The following is a 13,517-nucleotide window of genomic DNA, read 5'->3' as shown; positions in this document are numbered from 1 at the left end:
AATTAAAAAAATTGAATAAATAAATAAATCTTGCCATTTTAGCTAAGAGACAATTATTAATTTATTTAATAAAGAAGGCAAAATTAATTTAAAAATTCTTACAAGTGAAAAATAAACCAACCGACCACCTCAATAAGAACAAATGAAAACGCGAATCAAAACGACGGCGTATAATCACATAAAAACATATCTCAAGTCTCTCCGCCAAATTCATATATAAACTCAATTTCTTAATAGCCTGAAGCCAACACCCACGAACCTACCAAAATTGCCAAAATTGACACGTAGAAATTCGGGAGAACAGACGACCCTGAATTCGACGAACCTGCTGGAAGCTGCTTTGTAGGCGTGGTGGTCGCCGGCGTGGCTCCGGTGACTGAAGGGGTGTCCCTTGCCGGTGACGCTGGAGTGGTGGAGCTGTCGTCCCCTGACGATGGAGAAGTGGACGGTCCTCCGGCGCCGACTGTGACGGAGAGTTTCATGCCGCCGTCGCAATGCCCCATGGAGCTGCAAATGAAGTAGTGGGTTCCGGCAGTTTTTAAGGTGATGGTGGTGGAGCCTGAACTATCGGAAGTTATGGAGTTTCCAGCCGTGCATGCTTTGTAGTCACTGGCGGTAACTTCGTCCACTGTGTGCCCTTCTCCATAGCTGAACGCTGTCATGAAGAGATTTGAGAAGGAAAATAAGCAAATACAGATGCACGAAAGGTGTTCGACGTTAATCCCATGAGAAAAACAAATGAATACAATCAAAAATACAAATGCACAAAAGATGTTCGACATTATTCCCATGAGAAAAACGGATGAAAAAAAGTAAGCAAACCAAGTTTGTCGCCGATGACAAAGGCCTTCCCAGAGGCCCATGTGCCATAATCAACGCCAAGGGACCAGCCGGAAGTATCTCCGACGGTGTGAACTGTGGCCAAGTTCGGCTGCACCATGCAGAACCCAAGTGCCAGGAGGCAAACAAATCCGGCATGGAAGCTAGCCATTTGAAGGTAATTACTCTTAACAAAAATGCTATGCATTAGAATAGAGTGGGCAAGAGAAAGATTTCAGGATAGAAACAGAGGATTGAAGGCTTTACATATATATAGTGGGGAAGAAGTTTGGTCCTAATGCAAATAATTTTGGTTATGTGGGGGATGACTTAAGTTATACTCTTTACCTAACACTTTTAGCAAGTGCTTTTCACTTGATAATGGTAATTTTAGGAACTTAGTTCTTCTTCATATAAAGAAAGTTTGAATTCAATCTAGCTGTTTGAAGCCATTAAAGTATACCTACAAGGATATGAACAGTATTTGTTAGACATTTATCGACAGAGTCATTATAGTTAAGCCTTAAATTTAGCTTACCATATCTTGAAGGAACCATTTCTTCTGTTGAGCTGTTGGACGACAAAGAGAGTGAATTGTGTAAGCATAGCCAAGAAGGTCAATTACTTTACATGTATTTTGGACCAAATTTCTTTGCACGAGTCAATGGTGTTGTGTGTGCAAATGAAGAAATGCATGTGAAGCTAGCTCGGTTTTGTTTGTCTAGACAATGATAGTGCGACTCTATAGCTTCTTTAATAAACGCTCCAATGCAATCCATAGAAACTCAAGGAATCCCTTGATGGATAAGTTGGACGACGTAGGCCATTTGTCTAATCAAAAAGTTCACTTTCATGGCTTTAGTGGGTCACTCAATAGGATCTTTCAGACGTCTCGTTTTTTGGGACTTTGAAATCCGGGGACTTTGTTCCCGAAACTCCCTTCCTCACAAGGTCACAAAGTCCTATCAAAAGAAGAGATCTGGTATATGATAATCTAAGTCTTGCTTCTTTTGGTCGGCTTGTATTAGCGTAGATCCAGTTGATTGATGGAAGAAACACCAAACATATAGCTTTACTGCCATTTCCTTGGCTCAATGTTGCCATTGTTGTGGTAGAAAGTCTTGGGGATTGGACTTGAGAAAGTGATTGAAAAGATACCATTGCCATGGCCTTAAACAACATAATATAATGAATGCTTCAAGTCTACTAAACCCATCAAAGTATATATCTCAACGAAGAATTAGCTGTCCATTTTCATGGCCCTATGGAAAAAGATACTTCCTTTCCATTTTAAATTCAAGGTCAGATACTTAGAGAAATTATTCATCAAATCCTGCTTGAGATATTGTCACTATTCCAACTAGAAATCTTGTCGACCAATCCTGATTAACCTGTTTTCTTTTCCACAAAGATACAAACAGAGGTGAGAGAACACTTGAATCTTGAATGAAAATTCTGAACTAACCAAATTCTGACAATTGAGCTCTTACAATTTAGACATCTTGATGAACTTTAAACTTTAGCCTGAGAATAGAAATGTAGTTGGTTATGATTTAACATTCCACCCAACAAAGAAGAGCCTAAAAGTAAAAGGACCAAAGGAAGTCATCATAAGGAAGATGAAAGGTTTGCATTAATGTGGTTTGGTTCTACCATCCCGGCATTTCCATTACCACAACTCCACATGAGTTCGGGCTTCATTGGGGCCCGTTGGCCTCAAGCCAACCACCCCAATATTCCCTACAGAGAATTCGAACTTCTAACCTTTTGTTTGAAAATATATGTTTGATATTTGTCTAATCAGTAGAATTGTATAGAGATTGTTTAGATTGACATCAGTAATAGAATTATGTTACCTAATGCAAAGGCAATCTTTCCGAGGATGGTTTGAACTGGATATCAAACTAAATGGGAAATCATATGTTTAAGGGCAATCAACATTTGTCAGTCATTTTTTGCTAGCTCAAGATGATGAACACAACTAGAACTATACTCATACCCCTATTGGATTAACAGAGATCACTAGAGGGAGAAGCATTAGGTTTCAAGGATGCTTTTCAACCTCAACTTTGTGGAAGATTACACGTTTTTTCTTTATCGAGCATGTCTTCCTGCAGAGATCAAAAATTCAGAATTGTGAAGTTTAAAATCAATCAGCAACTCTCTTTCTGAATGAAAACACTCGTTACCTTCAAATTTCAAGATCAAGAACATTCTTGCAAGAGAATGCACATGTAGGCTATATATACCGTCTACTTTCTTCTTGTCCTTCAATATTGGAAGAGAATAGTTAGGCAAGTATGGCCTAAGGAGTATGAACTCGGTCCCAACACGAAGCTAATATAATTTTATACAAGAAAATTTGACATAATTAGCACGCAGTACACGACTTTGTATTCGTCGAAGTTTGAGAATATTCATACAAAAGTTAGGGTACTAAGAACATCAAAGAAGATAACAATGACGCAAAACAAGAAATGATTCCACACCTAACAATATGTCACCTGAAAAGAAGAAAAGGAGAAGAGAAAGAGAACAGAGAGACAATAATGTAATATGAAGAATTCATGAAGTTCTAAAGAACAAGGTTGAACAACTTATCATGGCGTGAAAAAGAACAAACAATCAACACTGCAGTGGAAGATAATATCTGGCATCTTCACTACTTGCTCCGGACAGAGAAACCACATAACATAGTTCAAATAACAGAATGAAGCAATGAAATTCAAGAACTCGACGCCCGTTGCCTCTTCACACTGAGGGGTTTGCCAACATTCATGAATTGACTACTTAAAGCATATAAAGCAATCAACCAAACAAACAAATCGCAGACGGTTGCTTAATGTTCTCGATTAGTACAGTACTGCAATTATGAGATATAGTACACATGAATGTGAATTCAAGTACAATACTGCGACCATGCAAACAAAAATGCATATTGTAATTGCATTCTCCCACCGACCTATTCTATATAAAGAAAATAAGTAAAGATCAAATTGCACCGATTGTCCTTGTTCATGAATTAGCACAATACTGTGTGTTCAAAATAGTAACTCCGACTGAGCCTAAACGTTCTTCGGGGAGAACATTGAAAGACAGAAAAAAAGGGACAGCTCAGGGAAATGAGGCTTTATTTCGATAAATAAGAATAATGTGAGATCGCACATCGGTTGGAGAAGGGGAACGAAACATTCTTTATAAGTATGTGGAAATCTCTCCCTAGTAGACACGTTTTAAAACTTTGAGGGAAAGCGCGAGAGGGAAAATAGAGAATGAAGCATTCTTTATACGTATGTGGTAGTTTCTCCCAGACGCGTTTTAAAACCTTGAGGGAAAGTCTGAAAGGAAAAGCGGAGAACGAAGCATTCCTTATAAGTATGTGAAAACCTCTCCCTAGTAGATGTGTTTTAAAACCTTGAGGGGAAGCTCGAAAGGGAAAGCGAAGAACGAAGTATTCCTTATAAGTATGTAGAAACCTCTCTCTAGTAGATGCATTTTAAAACCTTGAGGGAAAGCCCGAAAGGGAAAGCGGAGAACGAAGCATTTCTTATAAGTATGTGGAAATCTCTCCCTAGTAGACACATTTTAAAACCTTGAGGGGAAGCCCAAAAGGAAAAGCACAAGGAGAACAATATTTGCTAGCAGTGGGATTTGGCGGTTACAAAAAAGGATTAAAGAAAACCGTCTTACTCTACTCGAGGGTAATGAATCAACAGAGAAAAGGTTGAAATAAATGAGGACACTAATATGTGATCTAATATACACTCGTTAATCCATATGGATTTTCAGTAACGTGCGCTTTCTGTTGGGGAATCCAACTTTGAATCCTTTAAACATAAGAGGAGAACTAGATAGCATTACCTACAAAACAAAGAAAATGGAAGAAGAAGAAGAAAGAAAGGTTGATGACAAACTGTTTCGTTCTACCACGAGACGACCACGTATTTTAAACTTCAGCAGCAGCATTAGATAGCACCATGCCATCAGTTGATGTAACTTCAGATTGAGATTTCTCTTCAGGAAGTTTCACAAACTGCTTACTACGTGCAACACGAAGTGCTCTTCCCATGAAAATCTGCAATTCAAACAGATGAAGAACCATAAGAATGCTGATATACACTGTTCTTGAGGCTAAAAAATAAGTAGTAACACCTGAAATTACCTTCCCTTGGAACTCAGAAAGAGCTGCTTCAGCATCCCTTTTGGTTTTGAAGGCAACAAAACCATATCCAGAAGACCTTCTTGGATTCTCATGAAAAATAATTTGTGCAGAAACTAAATTACCACTCCCTGAATCAAAGAACTCCCTAAGGTCCTTTGCTCTTGCTTCAAATGATAAATTAGCCACAAACAAATTGAACGTAACTGGTTTTGGCTTCACGGTAGGGGAGGGTTTCTCTTTTTTAAGCTTAGCATAATTGAGCTTTAGAGTACGACCCTCAAATTCCTGCATTTATGGAATCCAACAAGAGTTCAAAATGCTTCAATCCGAAGTAATAAAGTGATGAAAATTTTTAGCCAAACGCAATGAATTTCTACTACGACTGTTCTTCCATGATCGAGCGTAAACATTGTTGTAAGCCTCAATTACGCAACAGAACACAATAAGCTAAACAAAACAAAAATCGTAATCAAGATAAACATCAGTCTGCTTACATACGATTCGAGATTATTGAGTGCTGCAAGAGCTTCTTCAGGTGATCTCATCGTTACAAACGCCAATCCCCTGTTTCTGATCTTGTTATACATTGAAAGCTGAGAGAAAGAGGACCGATAATCAATTCGCAATAAACTAAAACCGTCAAACAATAAACTAGAATGGACATACCTCCACGTCCAGAACAGTACCAAATTTCTCGAACAGAGAACGAATATCCTCAGGAGTAGAATTCCAAGGCACGTTCTGAGCAAGCAATCTGGTTCGAGAAAATTCCTCAGTATCAGAAGGAGAGCTCGCTACTGCATCGTCTTGGGAGGTTGAAGCGAAATGGAAAATCAACCTCCTAGATTTGTTACCTTCAGTGAAAATGAAGGGATTGTGGTCAAAGGAAGTAGAAAGAAGAGAGGAAGAAGAGCGATAAAGAGAGAGATTGATGTCGCCATTGATGGAAGAAGATGGATTTTGCGAACACGAGAGAGGTGCGAGAAAGATCGGATGCTGTTGTTTAGAGCGGAGGAAAGTGGAAGATGAAGAACAAGGAAGGCGAACCAGAGCCATTGCTGGGATATTATTCACCGCTCTCCGTTCAGTTTCTTCCGGTTTGAAAGCAACACAGAGCTACGCCATGGATTTGGATAAGGAAGCTCGGAAAAGGTTAAAAACGTCGACGTTTTGATATTTAGCCAATATTTAGATACTTCCGTTTAATTTTCCCTCGTAAAATGCAGTGACCACTTAATTGTTTCTTTAGGGTAATTTTATCTTTTATCCGTCACTGACATTTTGAATTCTTTAAATTTGTATAATCTATTTTCAAATTAACCCTCCAAATAATCAGGGTATAAGAACAAATTAAAAAAAATGTGCGTGCATATGCATATATATATTCTTTTTAAAGGAATTCAAGTTATATATATATATAATCTATAATTGTTCTTATGCATTTGAAATTTAAAAAATAAATAATAAATAGTTGAATTTTCAAGTATATATATTATATACATATATTTCTACTAATGCAAAAATCCACATTTGATACTTGAATGCTCGGATTAATAACCCGCAAGGCGACCAAATGAAAGGGAATAGCACCGAGCAAATCTTCTAGGGGAAAGGAAAGTATAGTGGGTTTTCTTTCCAAGACCGAATAAGTTAACATTTATTCAGGAAACCAAGGTTTCGTTAATGTTCAAAGAAAACGTACGTGTGTGTGTGTGTGTGTGTGTGTGTGTGTATATATATATATATATATATAAGTGAGATAAAGCGTGAGCGAAGAATATAATCTCGTAACCAACCTTATTTGGTTATTGGGAGAAATTTCTCTCCACTATCTCCCTAATTTGAAACTCGTGCAAGATGATTTCAAGTATATAGCAAGTTGATTTCAACCCACCGACCAAGCTTAAACATCTGTTCTTTTTCTTCTTTATTATGAATGAAGAATTGAAGGAAGTGATGGAACCGAATCGGTTAACAAGCCACATAAGCCACATAAGCAGCTAACAAGTTCAGTCAGCTTCCCGTCTGTTCCTATCCTATCTGTTATACTTCAAAACTCAAAGACTAAAATGTCGACTAGACAACAGGTCAAAAACTTGAATCTCCCACTCCAACACGGCTAAACTAAAAAAAAAAACACGTAGGAAGTTTAGACAATAATTAAAATATGCTCAAATTAACATGATATTCTACGTTCATCGAAAGTTGTAATACTCGTATATTTACATTATTTTCTCGTTATCAAAGTAAGTTTAAATTATTTTTTACCTTTCTGCGTTATGAACACAAGAATGCAACGAACTTTCCTAGAACATAAATGAAATCATAGGCATTAAGATTAGTTTCAAAATACGTACAACACAGTTTATCTGAAGCCTAAAGTATGATCAAGAATACAGGCACATTGGCACGAAACTATAAGAGTTTTTCCTTGATATCATTTCTAATCAAGAACTCGGCTGAATAGTTCCTAACTAGCAAAGGATATGTTATCGTACTTCTAGCTAGCTGCTATTATGTTAGGTCAGTCATATGCTTTTAAGTACTGTGGCAACAAAATGTCACAAGGAAAAGGGAAGGGGGTGACCTGTTCTTGGGTTGCAACTACTTCTTTCGCATTCTCGAGCTCGGGGAGTTATGTTGTAAAGGTGAAAGAGGTTGTCGTGTCGAGTCGACTTCATTTATGATATTCTTCCCTTCAATTGGACTGCTCATTTTTCGACATGATTTTCGCTTGTTTGACTGCATATGAGAGGTTAAAGATGATATTATATTTCAAATATAGCATACTCAAAAATTAAAAAACTCCCGATAAATAACTACTTTAGTTTTCTTCCAATTATTTTTCTTTACAGTGATTTTCTTCTTTCTTAAGAAAAGATTTGAATTCTTAATCAAATTCTAAAAATAAAAATAAGACAAGAAAACAAAGAAATTCATAAAAAGTAGTGTTTATAAGCTTAAATTTAAAAAACCAAAAACTAAAGCTCATTTGATAACCATTTTGTTTTTCGGGGCCGAGAATTAAGCGAGAATTAAGCTTATAAACACTATTTTTTCTTAACGAATTCCTTTGTTTTGTTATCTACTGTTTATGTATAATTTAAAAAATTATTTAAAAAATTATGTCAAGTTTTTGAAAACTTGATCATCCTATTTTTGGAATTTGACTCAGAATGCCAAAGTTTTCCTAGAAAAGATGAAACCTATAGTAGAGAAACGACGAGAAATTAAGCTTATAATATCTAATTACACCTATGTTTTCTTTGTTTTTTTCATAGTTTTGTGAAATTTTAGCCTAAGTTTACCATAAAATATCGATGCACATATCATGAGGACTCGAAAGTTTACCATAAGAGAAAAACTTCAGAAATCATAATACTTATTAAATGGTACTAAGAAGTTGATGAGCCTGACCTTGGCGGCAGACCCACTGTTGGCCTGCTTATCGCCTGAATGTTGAATTATATCTTCCTGGTGCCGTTTCAGCAACCTCTTGTTCTCCTCGTCAAGAAGCATATTATCTTCATACAACAACTTCACCTGCATAACTAGCATGAATAAGCTATCATTGGGGCCAAATATGGTTCACAAAGCAAGAATCCAGAGAAAAAATGCCCGAAGCTTACCTCTTCTTCAGCTTTTTGAAGATTTGCTCTCAGATGTTCACAATCCTTCTCGACGGCCTTCACGTAAGCAGCTAGTGATAGAGCCTTTTGAGTTGAAGGCTTTAAGCTAGGAAGAAATTTCACAAAGGTTATCAGAGTTAGAAACTTAAACAACTAGTAGTTTTTTTCCTTTTGGGCTTCTCCTTGAGGTTTTTAAAAGATGTCTATTAGGGTGAAGTTTCTACGCCCTTATAAAGAATGTTTCATTCTCCTCCCCAACCGATGTGGGATCTCACAATCCAACCCTTTCAGGGCCCAGCGTCCTCGCTGGCACTCGTTCCCTTTTTCCAATCGATGTAGAACCCCCCAATCCACCTCCCTTCAAGGCCCAGCATCCTAGTTGGCACACTGTCTCGTGTCCACCCTCCTTCGGGGCTCAACCTCCTCACTAGCACATCGTCCGATGTCTGACTCTAATACCATTTGTAACGGTCCAAGCCCACCGCTAACGGATATTGGTCTCTTTGGGCTTTTCCCTTTCGGACATCCCTCAAGGTTTTTAAAATGCGGAGAAGTTTCCACTCTCTTAATGTTTTGTTCTCCTCTCCAACCGACGGGGATCTCACAGTTAAGATGCATTTTTTTTGTCCTCTTGGATATTTTTTCTTGTATCATAATAAAAATAAAATTTCGAAAAAAACAAAAGCTCACCAATTCCACATTTTCATAAGCTTCTGGCTTGAATCTTGATCACTGTTTGCTTCTAAAAATGCATGAGCAGCTGTAGATCTATCATTACAATTACATGTAGGCAAAACCAACTCGAGTAAGTTATCCTCCAAATCTCTACCATCAGAAGATGAATCAACCTGAAGCGTTGTAAAAAATGCACATGCATCAATTTTGACACAGCCAATGGAAGAACTACTATCCTGACTTACGGCTTGCATGCTAGGCTAGGCTACTAGTAAAAATTGGCAACTGACATAATTACGTAATCAACAAAGTAGTTGATGTTCAACGAGTTAACTAAACAGTAATTTTATGATTCCTCGTTCATAGAAATGATCAACATCGACCTTAAACATTTACCAAATACCAATTCCACTAATTAAAGCATTTAACTCACGAGATCATTACTATATGACAATGACCCTTCAACTAATAAACAAACAATCTAAGAGGGGAGATAGACATTGCAAATTCCGTAGGTTCAAAAATATTTTAGCATAGCACTCAACCCAACTTTTACTTAATCTGAATTGCCAGTTTGATATGGACGATTATACCGCAGATATCATGTCCTCCATTGTACTGAACTTTCTTTACTATACAAAAAATAGGACTAACGACACGTGAGTGCGTGAGAGCAGATGCTATTACCCTTTTCATCTCGTATTCATGCTTAAAGAACAGCAGTTCATCTGACAACCGTCTAACCTCTTCCTGCAATTCGTGAAAACGATTCTCAGCCTCCCTTGCACGCTGATCCGCCTCGTTCCCGAACTCCATCAATGCATCTCGGTCGTGATCATATAAAGAGCACTCTCTCTCCCATTTTTCACATTGACCTGTAAGAAAAAGGCACTCCGTAGCCAGTTTTCGATTCTCCTCGACAAATTTCTTCAAAGCTTGTGCGTTCATTGTCGCTTCAGCCTATCAACAACGAAGTAAGAACAGATACGTGAGAAAAACGAAAAACTGAACAGAAAAAAAAAATCAAAGAAAACGAAGAACAAAAAATCAACAACACATACGAACCTTACTACGCTCAATCAACAGATCTTTTTCTTTGATTTTGGACTGCAGAACATCGCAATATTGACCAAGCCGCCTCTGAGCATCCTCAGAGACCCGAAGCTTCAACTCCAGCGTCTCCGCCGACACAGGTAGACCTAATGAATGATCTATTGTTTCCTTGATGTAATTGTCGACTTCAGGAGGAAGATCCATCGCTAAATCCTGTAAACCCTAGCGAGATTCAAAAATTCCAATCGCAAAAACCCCTAGAAACTACAACGACTCCAGCAAGCGACCAGAGAAGTCGTTGAAATCTCGAATACTTCGAATTCAAACGAAGTTCGCCCGGCTCCTTTCAAAAGCTACTGTAATTTTAAACAAATGTGGCCAACCAGACGTAGCCGTTGTAGCACCACTTTGAATGAGAGCACATCGCGTTCATGGGCGGGTCGGTATTAATACTAATTTCTTTTCAAAATATTTGAATTTATAGTGGGCTTGATGACGTGTCGAGCCCATTGGCCCAGAAGCCCAACTTTAAAAATTAAAAAAAAAATCGTTATTTTATTAATTTTTATTACTTTTTATTTTTCGTTCACAAACTTTATAATTTATTTTTTATTTTGCTTTAAATTATAGCGATTTAAAAATATATTATGCGTTTAAAATTTAATTTTGGTCAATTGACTTTTAGAAATTATATTTATTTAATTTAATAATTAATGCCATGCATCAACTTAATTTTGATTTAATTTCTTCAAATAAGTAAAATAATAAAATTTAAAACAAGATTTTCAAATTATTATTTTACACAAATATTAGTGGTTGACATTGGTAACTTACAATAATTTTCTTATAATTATAAAATTAAACAATTTAATTAAAAAAAACAAAAAAAAAACTACATTATCCAATCGACTGCGCTTCGAAAGAGCCTCCATCGTCGAAATCGGCGGTGGCGGTGTCATGTCGTGGAGGCCATTATATGGAACGTGTTGTTTGGTTGAACAAATTCGCAAATGGCAATACGCTGCGTTTGATTCCAGTGATTGTCGACCGCGTGTCAAATAAGAAGGGATCATGGTAGTGAACCGAAGGTCGTTGGGATGCCAGTTAAGGAGGATATTTCAGCCGTCTAACTCGACAGGTTACGAGCGGTACACTCTGTGGTTCGTCGGAGGCGATCTTGAGCCAATTTGATAAACTCGACACTAAACGGAACAAGACAGAGCTGCAAGAGAGTGAAGTTTACGATGGAGATGTCGAAGTGGAACCGGAGAAAAATGTCTGATGGAGGAGCTTTCGACGGTGGATGTTGTCGGTGGCAGTACAGTTCATCAAATTATATATAAATTTATTATATCTAATTTTTAAAAATACAATATGTACAATTCATTCATTTTTTAATAAATGAAAAATAAATTAATTTAACTTAATAAAATCTATCTAACAATAATTAATAATTTAGAATTAACAAATCTAATAAAATAATTAAACATAAATATTAATTATTTATAAATAATCCATTTCAAAATATCTTAAGCAAAAGCTTCAACAAAACACGACGTGCATAGGCTGGACATAAAGTTTCCGAGACCAAAATCCCTAAGCCGCATGTTATTCATTTTTTTTATTTTTTTTATTTTTTTTTTCCAATTTTTCCTCGGGATAATTGGGCAGTTTTCATATATATATTCTATCGTCGTTGGGATTGCTTGATTTTTTTCTCCCGGAAGGAAGGTGATCGGAGGTTGCTAGGGTTTCGGCTTCTGTCTTCAACATCTTTTATGTGTACAACGGATCGATATTTGATTTAATGGTGGTACGGTTATTTTGATTTCGCTCGTCGGAACCGGCGATTTGATATGCGAGTGGTGAAGGATATTGCGGGCTTTGAAGGTGCGCTTTTATGTCCTTTTTTTTTGTTTTTTGAAGGTTGTGGAATTTGATGATTTCGATCTTTATATGGACTGGATTTTGTTAGACTATGCGGATAATTGAATCTGATGTTGCTTTTATTGGTTCATGTAATGTTAGTTAGGATAAGCAATCATCAATAGCGTTTGATCTTGCATTCTGAAAGGAAGTTGAGAGAGAGTCTGTAAATTTGTTTGCAGTTTTCGGTTATCCAAACTCGCGCGTAAGAGCTGTTGGTTAATTCGATTTGATGAGGAAGAAAAGGAAAGGAACCGAGACTGATAATGGACAACCTTTGGACTTACCAGAGAATGTGACAGGAACTCGTGATTCGCGATCTTCTAAACTGAAGGCTACTTACTCGCTAGTAGATTACACGAGGTTGAATAAAAGGTGCAAGGAAAATGTGGGTATTGAACCAGTTCCTTCATGTAAGAGTAGGTTTGCAGCCATAGCTACAGCCCCACCTATTGGGAGTTCGTCTCTGATTCCTCCTGTTAGAGGTTTGAAGAGGAAGATTGGGTGCATAGACGTGGCTACGCAAATTGGGCGAAAACGTAACATCGAAAATGATTATGTTTCAGGCGAGACCATTGGGCATGGAAAATTTGGTTCAGTTTGGCTGTGTAAATGTAAGCTTACTGGAGCTGAGTATGCTTGCAAAACTCTGAAAAAAGGAGAAGAGACTGTGCATAAGGAGGTGGAGATAATGCAGCACTTATCTGGCTACCCGAGTGTTGTGACATTGCTGGCAGTGTATGAGGAGTCAGAATGTTTTCACCTGGTTATGGAACTGTGTCGTGGAGGTCGTTTGGTTGATCAGATGGTCAGTGAAGGTCAATATTCGGAGCATCGAGCAGCTAATATACTCAAGGAAGTGATGTTGGTTATAAAGTATTGTCATGATATGGGGGTTGTACATCGAGACATAAAGCCCGAAAATATTCTTCTCACGACGTCTGGGAAGATCAAGCTTGCAGATTTTGGCCTGGCCACTAGGATTTCATGTGGTATGTATCCTTAAATCTGTACTAGACAGTTCGTGTTTATATGTTCCCCTTTAGGTATTAGTTACCTTAACTTCCTTTAGTCTTCACTTGACACTATGAGAAAGCTAATTTTGTTGGCATGATGTGGGAAAAGGGAGAACCATCTTGGGTTTAGAAGCTGTGAAGGTGTGAAGTTTGGCTCTTTGTAACGCCTTCATTTGGGTTCACACGTTGATTTTTTTTTTTTTTTTTTTTTTTTTTTTTTTTTTTTTTTTTTTTTTT

The 13,517-nt window shown here is 37.4% G+C and overlaps 4 protein-coding genes across 8 annotated transcripts in view; 1 reads left to right on the top strand and 3 right to left on the bottom strand.

The window, feature by feature from the left end:
• Positions 1 to 83: 83 nt before the first annotated feature.
• LOC111446074 (blue copper protein-like) lies at positions 84 to 1,041 on the bottom strand. The gene is made up of 2 exons (XM_023084734.1): positions 823 to 1,041; positions 84 to 655 (listed from the first exon to the last, which is right to left on the bottom strand). Exons 1-2 carry the CDS (start codon positions 1,025 to 1,027, stop codon positions 231 to 233), a joined length of 630 nt encoding a protein of 209 aa, XP_022940502.1. The 5' UTR covers positions 1,028 to 1,041; the 3' UTR covers positions 84 to 230.
• Positions 1,042 to 2,261: 1,220 nt separating this feature from the next.
• Positions 2,262 to 6,150, bottom strand: LOC111446072 (RNA-binding protein CP33, chloroplastic-like). Of its 5 annotated transcripts, XM_023084732.1 has the most exons (6): positions 5,648 to 6,147; positions 5,476 to 5,574; positions 4,982 to 5,266; positions 4,734 to 4,894; positions 3,009 to 3,682; positions 2,262 to 2,930 (listed from the first exon to the last, which is right to left on the bottom strand). In XM_023084732.1, the coding sequence occupies exons 1-4, from the start codon at positions 6,035 to 6,037 to the stop codon at positions 4,766 to 4,768; spliced, it is 903 nt and encodes a 300-aa protein (XP_022940500.1). In that variant the 5' UTR covers positions 6,038 to 6,147; the 3' UTR covers positions 2,262 to 2,930; positions 3,009 to 3,682; positions 4,734 to 4,765. The 5 variants fall into 5 exon arrangements, with proteins under 5 accessions (XP_022940500.1, XP_022940495.1, XP_022940497.1 ...); XM_023084727.1 differs by having other exon boundaries at positions 4,734 to 5,266; positions 5,648 to 6,150; XM_023084729.1 differs by having other exon boundaries at positions 3,009 to 3,156; positions 4,734 to 5,266; positions 5,648 to 6,150.
• A 1,146-nt stretch (positions 6,151 to 7,296) lies between these two features.
• Positions 7,297 to 10,767, bottom strand: LOC111446473. Its single transcript, XM_023085307.1, has 6 exons — positions 10,351 to 10,767; positions 9,973 to 10,245; positions 9,301 to 9,458; positions 8,611 to 8,716; positions 8,399 to 8,524; positions 7,297 to 7,723 (listed from the first exon to the last, which is right to left on the bottom strand). Exons 1-6 carry the CDS (start codon positions 10,540 to 10,542, stop codon positions 7,586 to 7,588), a joined length of 993 nt encoding a protein of 330 aa, XP_022941075.1. The 5' UTR covers positions 10,543 to 10,767; the 3' UTR covers positions 7,297 to 7,585.
• Positions 10,768 to 11,911: 1,144 nt separating this feature from the next.
• The window catches only part of LOC111446379 (serine/threonine-protein kinase PEPKR2-like), a 4,452-nt gene continuing 2,846 nt past the window's right edge, over positions 11,912 to 13,517 (top strand). The window contains exons 1-2 of the mRNA XM_023085179.1: positions 11,912 to 12,228; positions 12,447 to 13,256. Coding sequence (XP_022940947.1) covers positions 12,497 to 13,256 — 760 coding nt within the window. The 5' untranslated portion in view covers positions 11,912 to 12,228; positions 12,447 to 12,496. The remainder of the gene's footprint in view (positions 12,229 to 12,446; positions 13,257 to 13,517) is intronic.

The sequence above is a fragment of the Cucurbita moschata genome, unplaced genomic scaffold, assembly GCF_002738365.1.
Source record: "Cucurbita moschata cultivar Rifu unplaced genomic scaffold, Cmos_1.0 Cmo_Scf00008, whole genome shotgun sequence".
Classification (NCBI taxonomy): Eukaryota; Viridiplantae; Streptophyta; class Magnoliopsida; order Cucurbitales; family Cucurbitaceae; genus Cucurbita; species Cucurbita moschata.
This window is presented reverse-complemented; position numbering and strand designations above follow the sequence as displayed.

Excerpts from the sequence above, each read along its gene's own strand:
- LOC111446072 (XM_023084727.1), bottom strand. The coding sequence starts at position 6,037 with ATGGCTCTGGTTCGCCTTCCTTGTTCTTCATCTTCCACTTTCCTCCGC. Across the intron at positions 5,575-5,647 it reads GTACTGTTCTGGACGTGGAG|CTTTCAATGTATAACAAGAT; the intron begins GTATGTCCATTC and ends TCTTTCTCTCAG. Across the intron at positions 5,267-5,475 it reads TCAATAATCTCGAATCGTAT|GAATTTGAGGGTCGTACTCT; the intron begins GTAAGCAGACTG and ends CCATAAATGCAG.
- LOC111446473 (XM_023085307.1), bottom strand. The coding sequence starts at position 10,542 with ATGGATCTTCCTCCTGAAGTCGACAATTACATCAAGGAAACAATAGAT. Across the intron at positions 9,459-9,972 it reads ATGAATACGAGATGAAAAGG|GTTGATTCATCTTCTGATGG; the intron begins GTAATAGCATCT and ends ACAACGCTTCAG. Across the intron at positions 8,525-8,610 it reads TTCAAAAAGCTGAAGAAGAG|GTGAAGTTGTTGTATGAAGA; the intron begins GTAAGCTTCGGG and ends CTAGTTATGCAG.
- LOC111446074 (XM_023084734.1), bottom strand. The coding sequence starts at position 1,027 with ATGCATAGCATTTTTGTTAAGAGTAATTACCTTCAAATGGCTAGCTTC. Across the intron at positions 656-822 it reads TGTCATCGGCGACAAACTTG|CGTTCAGCTATGGAGAAGGG; the intron begins GTTTGCTTACTT and ends TCTTCATGACAG.